This window comes from Tigriopus californicus, chromosome 3 (genome assembly GCF_007210705.1).
Source record: "Tigriopus californicus strain San Diego chromosome 3, Tcal_SD_v2.1, whole genome shotgun sequence".
Taxonomy (NCBI): Eukaryota; Metazoa; Arthropoda; class Copepoda; order Harpacticoida; family Harpacticidae; genus Tigriopus; species Tigriopus californicus.
Window position 1 is genome coordinate 4,933,569 of NC_081442.1, and position 13,915 is coordinate 4,947,483.

A 13,915-nucleotide genomic window follows, 5' to 3' on the forward strand; every position below is an offset into this window, starting at 1 on the left:
ACAATTACTCCCATTTCTCACAGCCAGGCATCCTCCACTTGGTATAAACAGTCGATAGTATTGGTAGTACCGTAGTAGGTAGCTCTGGCCCTCCTCACCTGTTTGTTTTTGACTTTTGTTTCCCCCCTCAAGGTACGCTCGTAAGCGAGATAGAAGTATGAAATGCCACAAATCACCAACATCAGAAGCTTCTTCCATCATTTGCCCCCCTCGAAAAGAGTTGAACGGGCACCTGTCAATAATATGGAGAAGAGCCGACTCAGCGGAGAATTTTACGTTTTTCTGTCTCCAAATTTATTCTCTATCTGGTTAGGGAAATACTTTTTAAGCGATGTTTGATATGGATATTTTTTATATTTATTTTAGAGACCTAAAGCTTCTCTTTCGATTACTTGTGAACAATAAAATACAAGTAAAATGACGGAAATCTAGTTGATCCAAGCAGAAAATGATGAAAATTGATTACCACAATTTTCCTTAGCGTTATGCTTAATGACTTGTCTACTATTGTTTGGACGTTGGCCTAATAGTATGAAAATGAACAAAAAGAAATGCCCTATGATAAAGGTAGTATTTCCATGTTAAACAAAAATGTTCATTTCAAAGTCAGTCAGTTCTAATTGAGATAACTGTGTTCTTATTTTGTGCCTTTCCTTGCAATTGTCAGGAAGGCCTTTTTCCAAAAACCGATGCTGATACTAGTTTCCACATTTCAATTTATATCAATGGCTTTTAGAAGCGTGCCCTCGTTTATTTTTTACATGTAATGCCATTCACATTGAGTAAAGGACGGATGGACAAGCTCTTATTGCCTTTTGCCGCCTGCTCAGTTGCTTACTCATTCACCATTCCAACTCTTTCTTCACCATTACCATTATCAAAGTTTTTATGAACCATGCTGCTTCGTCACACGTGTTTTTCGGCAATTCTTTAGCCATCATCGTCAGTCTCGATCGAACAAAGTGCTGAAGAGAAAAGGACTATGCCATGTACTCGTATGTGTACGTAGATGGAGGTTGTATAGAGTAATTCGTCATTAATGTAATTTTCGTTTGTCGGTAGTTTTGAATTTCTCTTTCTGTGGCTGTGAGCGTTTTGTCAAGCTCACCTTTTCAGCGAATCACACTCACCCCTTCATCATCGTCATCATTGTCATTGTCGTCATCCCCATGATGTTGATGTTCATCCATTGGTCTATTTTTCTTTTCAGCTCTTGTGCTCAAGAAGAACATCGGGAGCAATTGTTGAGCGTGGGCAAGAAGTTCAAACGGTCCATGAGGAACTTGGTTACTCGAGACACGACCCTCAAGATCACGCCCAAGAAGAACAAGGCCTGGCGATCGAGTATGGATAGAAATCCACCCAGTTTACAACTGCTTTCACAGTGAGACAGAAATATGCTGCAATCAATCAGAGGGTGATGGGCTCCTCCAAAATGGTGTTGGTAACAAACTGATCACTGCACACTGACTCTTCACCCGCTTTCTGATGCGTATAACAAAGTTTTCCAGTGGAAACCATCTGGCTTCGTTTCTGGATGTGTAACCCCTTCATTCCTCTATCCTTAATTTTTCAACGTGTTGCCCCACTGTATCATTGTAATTTTGTATATTTCCTTCCAGTACGTCCTTCCCGGGTTTGCCAGCATTTCCCATGTTGGCAGCTAGTCACACAAGCCCCTGGAATTGCTGATGTTCTCCATGAAAATATGGTAAAATCATCAACTTGGTCGTTGATGTGATCCATCTATTGAGGCTGTGAATTTGTTGTTCGTTAAATTGACCTCGAGTCGAAAGGAAAATAATCAAGTGGGCCTCCGTTGAAGAAATCTCAAGATCCGTTGATTTTTTTAAAATTATTGTTTCATATTGTATTAACCAAACCAACAAACCGTAAGTTTGTGTGTGTGCGTGTGTGTACTGTCGAGAATGAATGAATTCTTCCTATTTGTAACCAGGATTCAATAAAATTCACATTTTCTGATGAGGTTGAGTGAATCTATTGTCAGGTTCCGACGGTTTTGTCGAAAAACATTAGTTTGTGCCTGTCAAAATGATGTTTAAGTTTTGGTTCGAAATTCGGGGATCTCCTCATCATCTTCATCATTTTCAGCCATTGCTTTCATAATCTCTTTTCGAGTGGGTGGAGGTGTGCCGTGGCTTTTCTTTCGAATGGGTCGATCTTTAGATGCGTTTGGAACGGCGATATTGATGTCCTTTGGGGAGTTGCAGAGTGTGCCTAATTTTTCTTGCGATGGTATTTTTTCGTCATCTGATGAAGATTTATCTGACACGACTTGAGCAATCTGAGGGGGAATCGAGGATTCGATGATGTCGTCGCGGGGCACAAAAGAAACACTCTTTTTGCGTAAAGGTTTCTTTGGCGGAGTCAGTTGTTCCGACGAGATTGTCTGGAAGGGATGATAAAAGAGTATTGTTAATAGGGGTTATTAAGTATTCAAACTAAGGTCCAAACGAGCAGCTGACTTGATTCCATGGGAAAAATATAGACAATGAGCCCCATCAACTTGTATCATGCTTGGATGAAAGTTATTGATTGTTACAAATTACTGGGATATATAGGCAAACAGTATTTGTAATACTGTGCCAGAACTATGTTTTTTTAACACAACTCGAATTCGTGAAGAACTTAGGGGTCTTGATGTTTGTGCGCTCTTCCCTTAAGGATACTACAACAAGGTCTTTTTCAACTTTCAGCTTTTTCATTGCTTCTCTTTTACTTCAGAAGTGTAATAATCTTGGATTCGAAATATTGTGTTTAATCATTCCATCAATGTTCATTTAAAGTATAAAGAAATTAATTCATCTTAGCTTTTTGGTGAACAACTCAAAGATGAAATGCCGACATTATTTAATCATGATCAAAGTGTTCCTGAAATAAATCTATCTATCTATCTAAGTGCAAAACATGAATGTGAATGCGCCCCATTTGCAATGGACCAATTAGTGGGGAAATAAACTTATTTCTTTGATGTGGATAGTTAACCATTTTCAATGGAATAGTCAGTAAAACGTCGAGAAATGCTCGGAATAATTTTTTTTAGAAACGACCCGATTGGAAGGAGTTTTGTTCTCTAGATTTAAGTGCAATCTATAATTTGCTTTTGGCAAATTATATTTATTCAATTCATCAACAAAAACAAACATTGCTATGTTCAAGCTAAGCACAATTGCTGAGACTCATCGCATGAGCTTATCCCAGAATTGTTATACATTTTATACAGTTCTCAAAGATATTTTGCAATCAAAATTTTTCTTGCCAACTTGAAAGAAGTTGCAGAGACTGCTTTGGCAATTATTGACTGGGTAACATATTAAATATTAGGTTCATAAGAACTTCACCAATTGAGAATGTTCTGCCTTTTTGAAGGGCTTAGCAACAAGAATAGATTTCTTTATGCAAGCAAGACATTTCTCAATTGTGATTGCCATAGAACACCAAGTACGAGGTGTGCCCATTCCCAAATTGGAATATCGAAATATCTCAACGAATAAACAACGAATCTATGCACTTTTTATCTCAAAATGTCACTTCTTTTTATGGTGTTCGTTCAACAAGTTTGCATTAAGCATTTGACAATCCATGAAGCTATAAATTGATGAAACGAAATAAACGAATACGTGTACCGATCAGCTTAATGGAAGAAGGCAACTGGCGGGTTATTTAATACTTACATTATCAGAGGTATTTGATGCCATTTTCAGGTATGAACAATCACTTTGCACATGGAAATGTCAGATTAAGCACGAAAGCTTGAAGCCTGTTGGGTTTGATAAGATAAGCGCGAATGAGCTGATCAGGAAGTTTGGCAACGGGAGTCTTGATTAGCTCTAGTTAAGGGCTTATCGGGAAAAGTGTCGATACGATATTCACAGAAACACCCGCCCGCACTTTTGTCTTAGTTCACCTCGTGAACTGCTTGCCAAAGTTTTTTTTTTTAATTACAATTTGAATAACATGTAGGTAAACACACCGATTTATTGAAATCCAATGATCAGAATAGGTTTTTCAAGAAGTAACTCATGATAAGTTGATAATATATCTCAGTTAGTGCATAGTAGGGGTTACATAATTGTCGAAGAGACTATTGAAGGGAAGAGGGTCAGGCACAAGGCCCCTAAAAGTGCTTCTCTTTGCTAATCTCTTGTTCTCACAGGAAACTCAAAGTGAAGGATATTTAGATGTGCCATCATCGGGCCCTTCAATCGAAAACGCCCCTAGCCACACCATGTCTTGTCTTTCTGAATTCGGAAGGCCAAAGGGACTGTAGATCAAGCAATGGCCTTGGTTTCGGTCCGGGTGGTACGGTTGACAGCCACACTTGATTTGGTCACAGTAGGACCTTTGGTGTAGGAGAAGGTCTCAGTTCGGATGCGATGGCCATCACTGTGAACTCGGGAAGATGTCGTTGTCTGGGCTTCACCCTTCACCACTGTCTTGGTACTAGCGAATCTAGCCGCAGCATTAGCTGCCAAAGTGGCCGCGTTTGAAGAATGTCCATTCACTTGGACCTGGCCATTGGATAATTGTGCAGTTGGAACCACCGGGGTAGTGGTGGCGATCGTAGTCTTGGCGGGTTCAGGAACATCCCGTGGTCTTGCGTTGGCGTTTCCAGTGGTCTCAGTAGTGGATCCAGCCCAGGCATCACCCTTTAGAGATCCCAAGTAGGGAGAGTGCTTTATCCCGAAGGCATACTCCGGTGGGTTGTCCAGTTTTACCTGGAACGGTTGTTTTACAATTAGTGGACGGACAAGCTTCCGGATTGAAACAGATCAACTGACCTGGGACCTAAATTTATGAATAAGTTTCTGACAGACGGTTAGTGAATTGGATTAGTTTGGGTTAGTATGGAAGGGGTCTCATCATCTCTCCAGGAAGCGGCATAGCGCCGTACACGTATGGAGAGTGCCGGACGCCGAAGCTGTATTGAGGAACACTGGCACGAGTGTTGATCTTAGTAGGTGACATATGAAGAAGGTGTTAAGTTAGAATGGAGGCGATTCGCCAGTATCACTTCGGTTCAAGTGATTCTTACCTTCTCGGGTTGATAGGTTCCTGGTCCGGGTTTCATGGTTCCATCCGTAGGCAAATTAAATCTCGTGCTTAATGAATAAGCAGGAGCCTTCACCTTGTATTGGTTCGTGTCAGACACCTCATACGACCCTGGGGCAGGAGTCAAGAAGTGTCGAGCATCCTTGGGACGGCCAGAGAGGCTATACGATGGAGTGTCCATGGTATGTTGAACCGAATAGGCATTCGGGGCTACAATGAAGTTTGAAGTCTTATGTCACCCAGGCTTAACTCATCGCCAAATGATGCCCTAAGGGTTTTTACCTGGGGCTTCTGCAAACTTTTCGTCTTTGCCTTTAATTCCGAAGGAATACTTTGGCGCTGTTGGTTTGATATCGTCGGTGGCAGATTCGGGATTATATGCTCCGGGAGCGGGAGTCAGAAAAGGTCGAGGATCTTTTGGACGAATATGCATCGTCGGCGCTTTGGGATCGTCTCTACCTGTAAAGAAGCAATCAACTATTGATTATCTACCACTCACAACATTCTTTGTTCACACTTAAGGGCACGGGTTCAAGGAGCCACCACCAAATTGGGAAGTGCAATAGAGTTTTCAAGCCCGATGGAAGAAAAGGAGAAGAAACCTATTTGAATACTAACAATCTTCTGGTCGATAGGTGCTTGGACCTGGATAATCGGGTTTGGCCTTTTGTTCGGGTTTGATGCCAAACGAGTAGGACGGGGAGAAATCATCACTCTCCGGGTCATAAGTATTGGGAGCCGGGGCTATACTCTTGAGCTTATCCACCAACTTCAAGCCAAACGTGTATTGGGGTGCCTGATGCATGGCATGATCAGCCTTATCTGTGTCGTAAGTGCCAGGAGCTGGAGCAAATGACTTGACTGTTATCTCGGGTCTCAAACCAAAAGTGTGCTTAGGAGCCCCATACAGAGCCTCGTCAGCTTTCTCAATGTCGTATGTTCCAGGAGCAGGTGCCTTGAAGCCGATTTTGTCTTCCGGTTTGACCCCAAATGTATGCTTAGGAGCTCCATAAAGCATTTCGTCTGCTTTATCCTTGTCGTAAGCATTGGGAGACGGGGAGATGGTTTTGATTTTGTCTTCTGGCTTGGTCCGGAACGTGTACTTGGGAGCCCCAAACAACATCTCGTCGGCCTTCTCAATATCGTATTCGCATGGAGCAGGGGCTTTGGACTTGATGATTTCTTCTGGTCTCAGCCCAAACGAATATTGAGGAGCTTGGTTCAAAGCATGATCAGCTTTATCTGTGTCATATGTCCCAGGGGCTGGGGAGTAGGACTTGACCTTAATTTCGGGTCGAAGGCCGAATGAATGTTTTGGAGCTCCGAAAAGAGCTTCGTCGGCCTTTTCGATGTCATACGTGCCCGGTGCTGGAGCTTTGGACCTGATGATTTCCTCTGGCCTCAAGCCAAAGCTATATTGGGGTGCCTGGTTTAGGGCATGCTCGGCTTTATCGGTGTCATACGTTCCTGGGGCGGGGGAGTAAGACTTGACTTTGATTTCGGGTCGAAGTCCAAATGAGTGCTTAGGGGCTCCAAAGAGCGCCTCATCAGCCTTTTCAATATCATATGACCCAGGTGCGGGTACCATGAATTTGATCTTATCGCCGGGTTTGATCCCAAAACTGTAGCTTGGGGCCCCAAAAAGAGCCTCCTCGGCCTTCTCAGTGTCGTAGGTGCCAGGGGCGGGGGAAATGGAGAGGATTTTGATGTCCGGCCGAAGACCAAAACTGTACTTAGGTGTGCCATGCATAACTGACTCAGCGTTAGCTTGGTCATACGTGCCAGGTGCGGGGTAGGTGTTGGGTTTGGGGTCCTTTAGTTTGATAGCCATGGTCTTAGCATACGGATTATCCTTGCCTAAACATTTCCAAAGAGAAGAAACAGATAGATAGGTGCATGAAGAAATTGTGCATATTTTCTATCTAGTACTCTAATTGCTAATGGACGAAGACAATGCAATAAGTGCAAATTGCATGTGCTCAAGGCATTAAATGAAACGAGTATTTCGTTTCTGACGGAGATATTAGGAGTCGACTTTACCTCTCGGGTTAAGGCCGGCCGTGTTGTAGGCGTTGGGAGCTGGGGCGTTTGCAATCATTTTCTTTTCATGCCTGAAAAATAATGCTTCAAGTGGCAGATCGCTCACACGCAGATGTGTCCAAAATCTGTAATTACCTTCCACCAAAAGTGTAGGCTGGAGCCCGGGACTTGTTAGATTCGTTTATAGATGAATCTAAAGATGAAGAAAACATTGGAGACATGATTCAAATATTACGTCGCAAAATTACAGACGACACGATTAAAATAAGGTTGAGGGTTGAGCGCCTAACTAAACCAAGATGACGATGCATATCTGAGTTTATGCCTTCAATTGAATTCCATGCCCCGCCCTGAGTTTTTGAAGTTCATTTTCATGCAGATGGTCGGTGTCTGCTTTAATTGAATAAACATAGAGCTCGTACCACAAAGTGGCCGTTCAAAATGCCTTTCCTAGATGCCCGTAGGAGTCTATGAAAGTGTTGGACTTCAAGAAATCAACGAGAGGGTTTCTCAAGATCCCCCTCATCGATTCAACCATGGTCGATCATGTCCAATTCGAAAGAAATCTTCTCCAAAAGGTCTTCCATTGCGTTACCTGTTTTGTACTCCTAAACCTCAAACAAAGACCTAACCCCCACGTATTTCTAGGGCCTCGGAGGAAGGCACAAGCACTGGCATCAATGAGTCAGTGAGTCTGAGATGGTGATGTCATCCTTAAAAACGCGCTTCTCGAAGTTTCAACCAATCAAGGAAATTAGCCCTCATCTGGGCTTTGTGCACCATATCGGGCATGTCTTTAAGGTGCTGATAATGGACTGTTGAGGTGAGCCGACTTCTTTTTTTTTGACCAGCTCACATCAGACGGAATAAATTAACAATTGCTCAGTTTGCGCTTGCCATGGAACTTACTGGAAAATTCAAGCCAAGAAAGTTTTATAGTTTGCAGACTTTTGAAGAACCCTTTCGAAGGGAAGTGTCAGGTCAACATAGAAGGTCTCCGTCTGAACTTGATTGTCCTATGTCGAACGTCAAGAAGCCATTCTTGGTTTACCACCTTCTTTCTTTCCTTCCCTTCGAGCAAGCAGAGCTATTATTATCCGCCTAATGATTGGCAACACAAGCAACTTTCCTCCGACTTTCGAGGAACATTCAAGGTTACTTGAGAGTTACGAGCATTCTTAAATTTTTGGAAGCTCATGAACATGACGAGTTTTGGGTCGCTGCTACGAGTTTACCTTGGTTTGAAATGCTCAACCATGACAATCTCGTGTGTGCTTCACAGAAACGGTTGTCTACACCCACGCTCAAAATGACACACCAAAAACTAGGCATCTTAGTGCTGGTTTTGCTTGGCCCCAATTTCTCAAAGCGAGACCGACCATATTCGGAGGTCCTAAGCTATTTATTTTACTCCCAGAGTCGCTGATAAATCCGAGCCAAGAACCTTATGGTCGATGTGCCGAGGATTTTGGGGGATTGGAATGACGACTAGTCTCAATATAACTGACAAACTTCATCGCTTGGAGAACCACTCTCGTCACAAACTTGTTGTTGAAATCTGGTGCTTAATAGAGTCGTTTTGAGATTGGATTTCTTAAGACTTAAGATCAAATGAAGACTCATTGAAAGGAGGGTAGATCTAATAACCTCGGTAGAGTTCGCAACAACCATCCGCCATCCAAACGCTAACGTTAATTCCTTCTCTCTTTATGAATGGAAAAATGAGGAACATAAATAAGAATTGGGTAAAATGTAAAAGATCAGAGTCCTACTTCCAAAAAGAGAAGGTAGAACCAGGGCGGCAGGTCCCGGTCCTTGGAATTCGGCGGCGATGGGACCGCGTCTCTTGGTTGGGGTCCAGTTTCCACTTTGTCCACCCATTTTGGCTCGAGAACTATTAATGCGATGAAAGCGAACACTTTTCTGGAACAAAGAGCACAAACACATCTAGAGCGAACCTAGTTATTACGCAAGGATATTGGCCTACAGGGCGATTATGATGGGATACGGTGTCGTTGATAGAGGGGAAGATGGAGGTAGAAAAAGTGATCTTGGTAGGGCTCAAGGTCATATCAGCAGGCACTTGAATAGTAAGTTCTCCACATGACAACAACCCTTCCAGTAAAGTGTTTGGTTCCACATCTCTTTCGCTTCAAGAGTGGGTTCCCAAAGGTTTCGCCTCACTGCCTCAGACCCAGATGGCAATTGGAACCATACTGCACTTCACCTTCGACCAATGTTCCACTTCAGAGCCAATTTTGAATCGAGATTCTCGTGACATTGTTCATGTACCACTATTACCAAACTTTTAGCTCTCTTGAGAGCACGGCTCAGCCCAGCTTCAAACTTGGGGTCATAAGTGTGCAATATCTTATACCTAAATAGTTATCAAGTGCCTTAAAAAACGAGAATATCGGTGATTGTAGTCGCTACCCGCCCTACCAGGACAAACACCGTCTAGTGTTCCATTGTGATTTCTTGATCCCTGAAGCAAATGAGGCATGTTTGTCAGGCTCCGTGATCCGTTTGTTAAAGTGAAGTGGAAATGCACTTCCTCATGGGTGAGAAGGGCAAAACAACCTAACCGAAGTGTTTTCTTTCCTTTTCCAAGGTTAAAACGTAACAACTTACCAACTAACCGATCATCCGACACTTCATCGAAAGTTGAGCTGGAGGGAATGCAGTTTTTCAGAAAACATGCGCACAGCCTTTGAAAATGTGTTCCAGGTTGTTGAGCTCACATGGCACTTTCAGTGTTCTCTGGCAATTTTGGAATTACCCTTTGAATGTTGTAGCGCACTTTAATAACGAGACAGAATGACAGAGGCAAAAGTTCCGTTCTACCAAGAGTTGCTATGAAGGTCGTCAGTGATCCATCCCCCCGGATTGCTGCAGGCTTGCTTTCCTTGATTGTTTGTCGAGTATTGACCTAAAAACATTGGGAGCCGACCGGGAACACTAGGACGCAACCTTTGCCTTGATTGCTGGGCGAGTCACCAACCCAGCACTACCTACCCTCTTATGGCTTTCATTGGATACTCGAGGAACTCACCAACTTGTTTTGATGAATATTCCTTCACTTCAGTTTGTTCCAGGCAACATGTCCACTTTTGAGAGAGGGGTTGAAAAAACTAAGCCTCCCTATCAACTCAAGCCAGGCGATCATGGAATGGCAAAAAAACTGGCTTGGTAGGGGAAAATAATTGAACATGAGCATTAAGATCGATGTCATATGGTCAATGGTGGGAAAGAATAACTCACGCCAATTTGGTGTGTCCACATATCTACAATTTCTGCATTCAATGTCTTTTAAGACAGTCGAAATTAGTGTTTTTGTGTTGCTTAATAGTTTGAAGGCTGTAACGCTTACTTCATCATTCATGCCTTCTCAAAAGAATGAATAATCTCAAAAATACGTTGAATGGAAGCTAAGTTCGAAAATAATGGCTAATGTCTAGCGTGACTCGTGTTCAACATTTGATCAAGATGAGATGGTACGGTTCAATGATATTCTTAACAAAGCGTCGAGAATCCATCTGTGACTTCATCTATTCCTTATCCTCGGAAGTGGTCCTTCTCTTGTCGACCTAGCCAAATAATCTTAATCCCGCCCTCCCACCGAGCACATGGCAATGAATATCATTCTATGTATGAACGTATGTACCGCATAAGTACCCGACAACCCTCCGTACTGCTCTCAATTCCACTCGAGATGACGGCGATGTTTCAAAATGATAACAAGTTTAACAACCGAGCAGGCTTTGTCAATCATAGAAAAAATGCATCTCATGCCAATAAACGTATCCTGTAAAAGGATTCTAAATTCCTGTCGTCCCTCACTTTTTGCCACATTAAACTCTATCATGAATTGCAATCTAGTTCGACCCACAACCCACAAGTCAATTTCACCAAGCTCTGTAGGAATCTGAGCTTGATTTTATGAAGAGGAAGATCGGGCCAATTTTAGTTGAACCAATCATTTCCAAAATGACCCCCAATTTTTGATACACTAGCCTCCATCCTTCCACTTCACAAGTCAAAGATTTTCGTTTTGGACTAAAGCTATATTTTTGCCTATCCCCATCTCTGGTTGAGGCCCCGGAAAGTGGAATCGTACTTCCTTCATGTCAACCATTATTGACTAAGCAAAGGAAGAGTTCGAAGAGTGAGAAGGAAGCCATGATACAGCCAAACAAGTCCTTCAAAGGTCCTCAAGCAAGTTCACCGAGCACGATTTTCCGGGACTCAATCCAACCACTTTCAATCTTCCACCCCTGGGTGTTGTACACTAATTATTGTATCGTATGTGCTGCCTTAGTTGACCCTCTTGTAGCACTGGTGGCCAATAATGTGTGGCCATGCCCTTGATTGAGATCCACACCTTGATCAAGGACCTGAATTCAAATTTATAACTAAACGCCTCTGCAGTATACTAACACCCAATGGTACTCACAACGTACATGTACTTACTTAGTTCAATGTAGGTACATTGTACATGCTCTCACTCTCTCACGTGGTCACGTCCCTTTTTGACAGGGAGGTTTATTGATCGAAGTTGATAAAGACTTGATGTGCGTAAACATTAGTAGTAGGCGGTCGGCCTATGATTTGATAAACATAGATTAAAACCGTTATTCCGAAATTGTCTATTTGATCGCAAATCAAATTCGTTTAAAGGGCGGCCCAGACCTGTCCAATTGTTTGTTTTTTTCCAGCTTCTGAAAGGCGAAGGATTAAGCCCTCTGCAGAAAAGTATCATGGCATTATTCATTAACACCCAAATGATAATTTGTTCCTTAGCAACTGACAGGGATTGTTGTATTAACAAGATGGGCATTAGTCGCTTTCAGGAATTCTTCTGTTTGGCCAGGACATACATTATGTTCATGAACAAGCAGGTTAAGCCGAGATCAAAGACTTCCTGAAGCAATCCTCAACCCTTTAAAACCATCTTGGTCACCCATGTGCAGCGTTGTAATGCTCGTATGCGAATGCTACAACGGGTAAATATCCCTGATCAGAATTTGTGGTTCATCAACGAAGCAATGACGATAGCGTGATTCCCAAGTTCAAAAGCGACTACATTCTAATAAAGAGTGGGGTTGATATTTTAATGGGCTAGTCCGCTCTATCGAGTTCTCCTCTCTTGTAACCAATAAAGGTTTCGAGGCGTTTAACGACCCGATCTATTGCATTCAAATATAGCGGAGAGGAGAGAACTTGTTTCCACACCTCTAATGATGTCATGTGGCCAGAACAAGCAGCCTTAATTAGGGATCTTAATCGACAATATAGATGCTATCAACCTCAATATGGAGGGTTGAAATCTCGAATTGTCGAGATTGACATTGCACGCTTACATCACCCAACTGTGTTACAAATCGCTCAATCAGGAGGGCCTCCATACAGTACACATCTCCACACAACACTGGATTCTCAATCCAAAAATGGACATGAGGAGCTAAGCTTGAAGAGGTTATTTTTGATTGAGCTCCCTTCCCTTTCAAATCATGCATATACCCACTCATGCCTTGGAGAATAATCAGAACATGTTCATCAAGATAAGATCTGCTAACGGCCACTGCTCTACCTGAAGCTTTAGTAGAAGATTGTACGACGATATTAATAAGTCAGTCACGAGTGCCAGAAGATCATGAACGATCACACTGAAATTAAAAATCTCCTCGTCAGCCGTTGGAAGTAGGGTGGTTTTGGATGAGAGAAGGAGATTTAACTTCCAAGGATGTGTTACGGAATTCAGTGGGAATGTGACCTCGTGAGCTCTCACCGCATTCAACTACCAAAGCACTCAATCCTCAGTACATGACATAACCAACAGGTGTAGCAAAACTGTGTGGGATCACCCGTGTACACTCCCTCACCCAGCACTCAGGCACTCGATCACCCATGACTCCAGCAAGCACGCTTAGATCATTTCGGTTCGGACCGCAATACAGACGTATGCATGAGCTCATGGCACCGTTGGCAGAAGCCACAATCTTATTTTGGGATGATGTCAAGAGATTCCACTCGCTCGAGTTAGTAGTAAAGCGCCTCAATAGGGAAGGTAAGGTGTTTAATTGTAGAGGCTTTGTTTTCGAATATTTGCGAGTGGGTTTTATTGAGGCAACTCCTCAAAGTTTAAGTTTAGCCATTTCATTGCACCATCTTTGTTTGGACATTTTGTACATTTTTTACATTAAACAACAATGGAAAAGGGAACTGAAGGATTCTACGTTAATTGGGCATTTTTTAAACCATTTGCTGAATAGAATAACCCGACGAGTAAACTTCTGATAAGATGACGTCCAATCTAAGAAATGCTAATGCATCCAAAACAAATTTTTGGTTTTTTAAAATTGCAAATGTAGTGCTTTACTTTTTTACTCTAGAATGGCAAGTTCTTACGAACGAAAACTTATAGACCGCACAGGCTTACGTGCTTGCCGGTCTCTGAAAAACACAGTGAATCACCCTTAAAAACCAGGTTCCATATAGAATTATCCTGATAGAGCAGACAAAAACCTGTGACAAGCACTGCATTATGAAGCATCCAAGCGAACAATCAAAAAGAGAGCGCCATGCTTTTTTAAAATGGCCACAATTTTAAATCAGCAGATGTACTCCGTGTCTGCGCCAAAGGATTGTTCTCAGATTGCCCCTGACATTTGTCGTACTCATTAGGCATCCAACAGCTTCGGTCGACGAGTCAATAATATATATGTCTTGCGACAGCCTTCATGAATATCCATGTAATAATGAGCTGCGCTTTAGGATCCATGTGCTAGGAAAGCCAGGGTTT

The 13,915-nt window shown here is 42.6% G+C and overlaps 2 protein-coding genes across 7 annotated transcripts in view; one reads left to right on the plus strand and one right to left on the minus strand.

Annotated features, from left to right (window-relative positions):
• Window positions 1–1,986, plus strand: part of LOC131877308 (uncharacterized) — a 15,583-nt gene extending 13,597 nt beyond the window's left edge. Inside the window, exons 7-8 of one of the 3 annotated variants that reach the window (XR_009372869.1) lie at window positions 1,211–1,444; window positions 1,623–1,986. Coding sequence is in view for 2 of the 3 variants with exons in the window: in XM_059222919.1 (XP_059078902.1) it covers window positions 1,211–1,344; window positions 1,623–1,741 (253 nt within the window). In the remaining variant the exon portion in view is untranslated. The remainder of the gene's footprint in view (window positions 1–1,210; window positions 1,445–1,622) is intronic. The other 2 variants (XM_059222920.1, XM_059222919.1) reach the window with 2 other exon arrangements.
• Window positions 1,744–13,915, minus strand: part of LOC131877307 (uncharacterized) — a 14,738-nt gene continuing 2,566 nt past the window's right edge. Inside the window, exons 1-9 of one of the 4 annotated variants that reach the window (XM_059222917.1) lie at window positions 9,745–9,938; window positions 8,886–9,036; window positions 7,249–7,306; window positions 7,114–7,184; window positions 5,692–6,930; window positions 5,356–5,532; window positions 5,057–5,283; window positions 3,696–4,739; window positions 1,744–2,410 (exon numbers count right to left, since the gene is read on the minus strand). In XM_059222917.1, coding sequence (XP_059078900.1) covers window positions 4,293–4,739; window positions 5,057–5,283; window positions 5,356–5,532; window positions 5,692–6,930; window positions 7,114–7,184; window positions 7,249–7,306; window positions 8,886–8,994 — 2,328 coding nt within the window. In that variant the 5' untranslated portion in view covers window positions 8,995–9,036; window positions 9,745–9,938 and the 3' untranslated portion in view covers window positions 1,744–2,410; window positions 3,696–4,292. Of the gene's footprint in view, window positions 2,411–3,695; window positions 4,740–4,802; window positions 4,975–5,056; window positions 5,284–5,355; window positions 5,533–5,691; window positions 6,931–7,113; window positions 7,185–7,248; window positions 7,307–8,885; window positions 9,037–9,100; window positions 9,364–9,744; window positions 9,939–13,915 lie in introns of those variants that run through there. The other 3 variants (XM_059222915.1, XM_059222918.1, XM_059222916.1) reach the window with 3 other exon arrangements.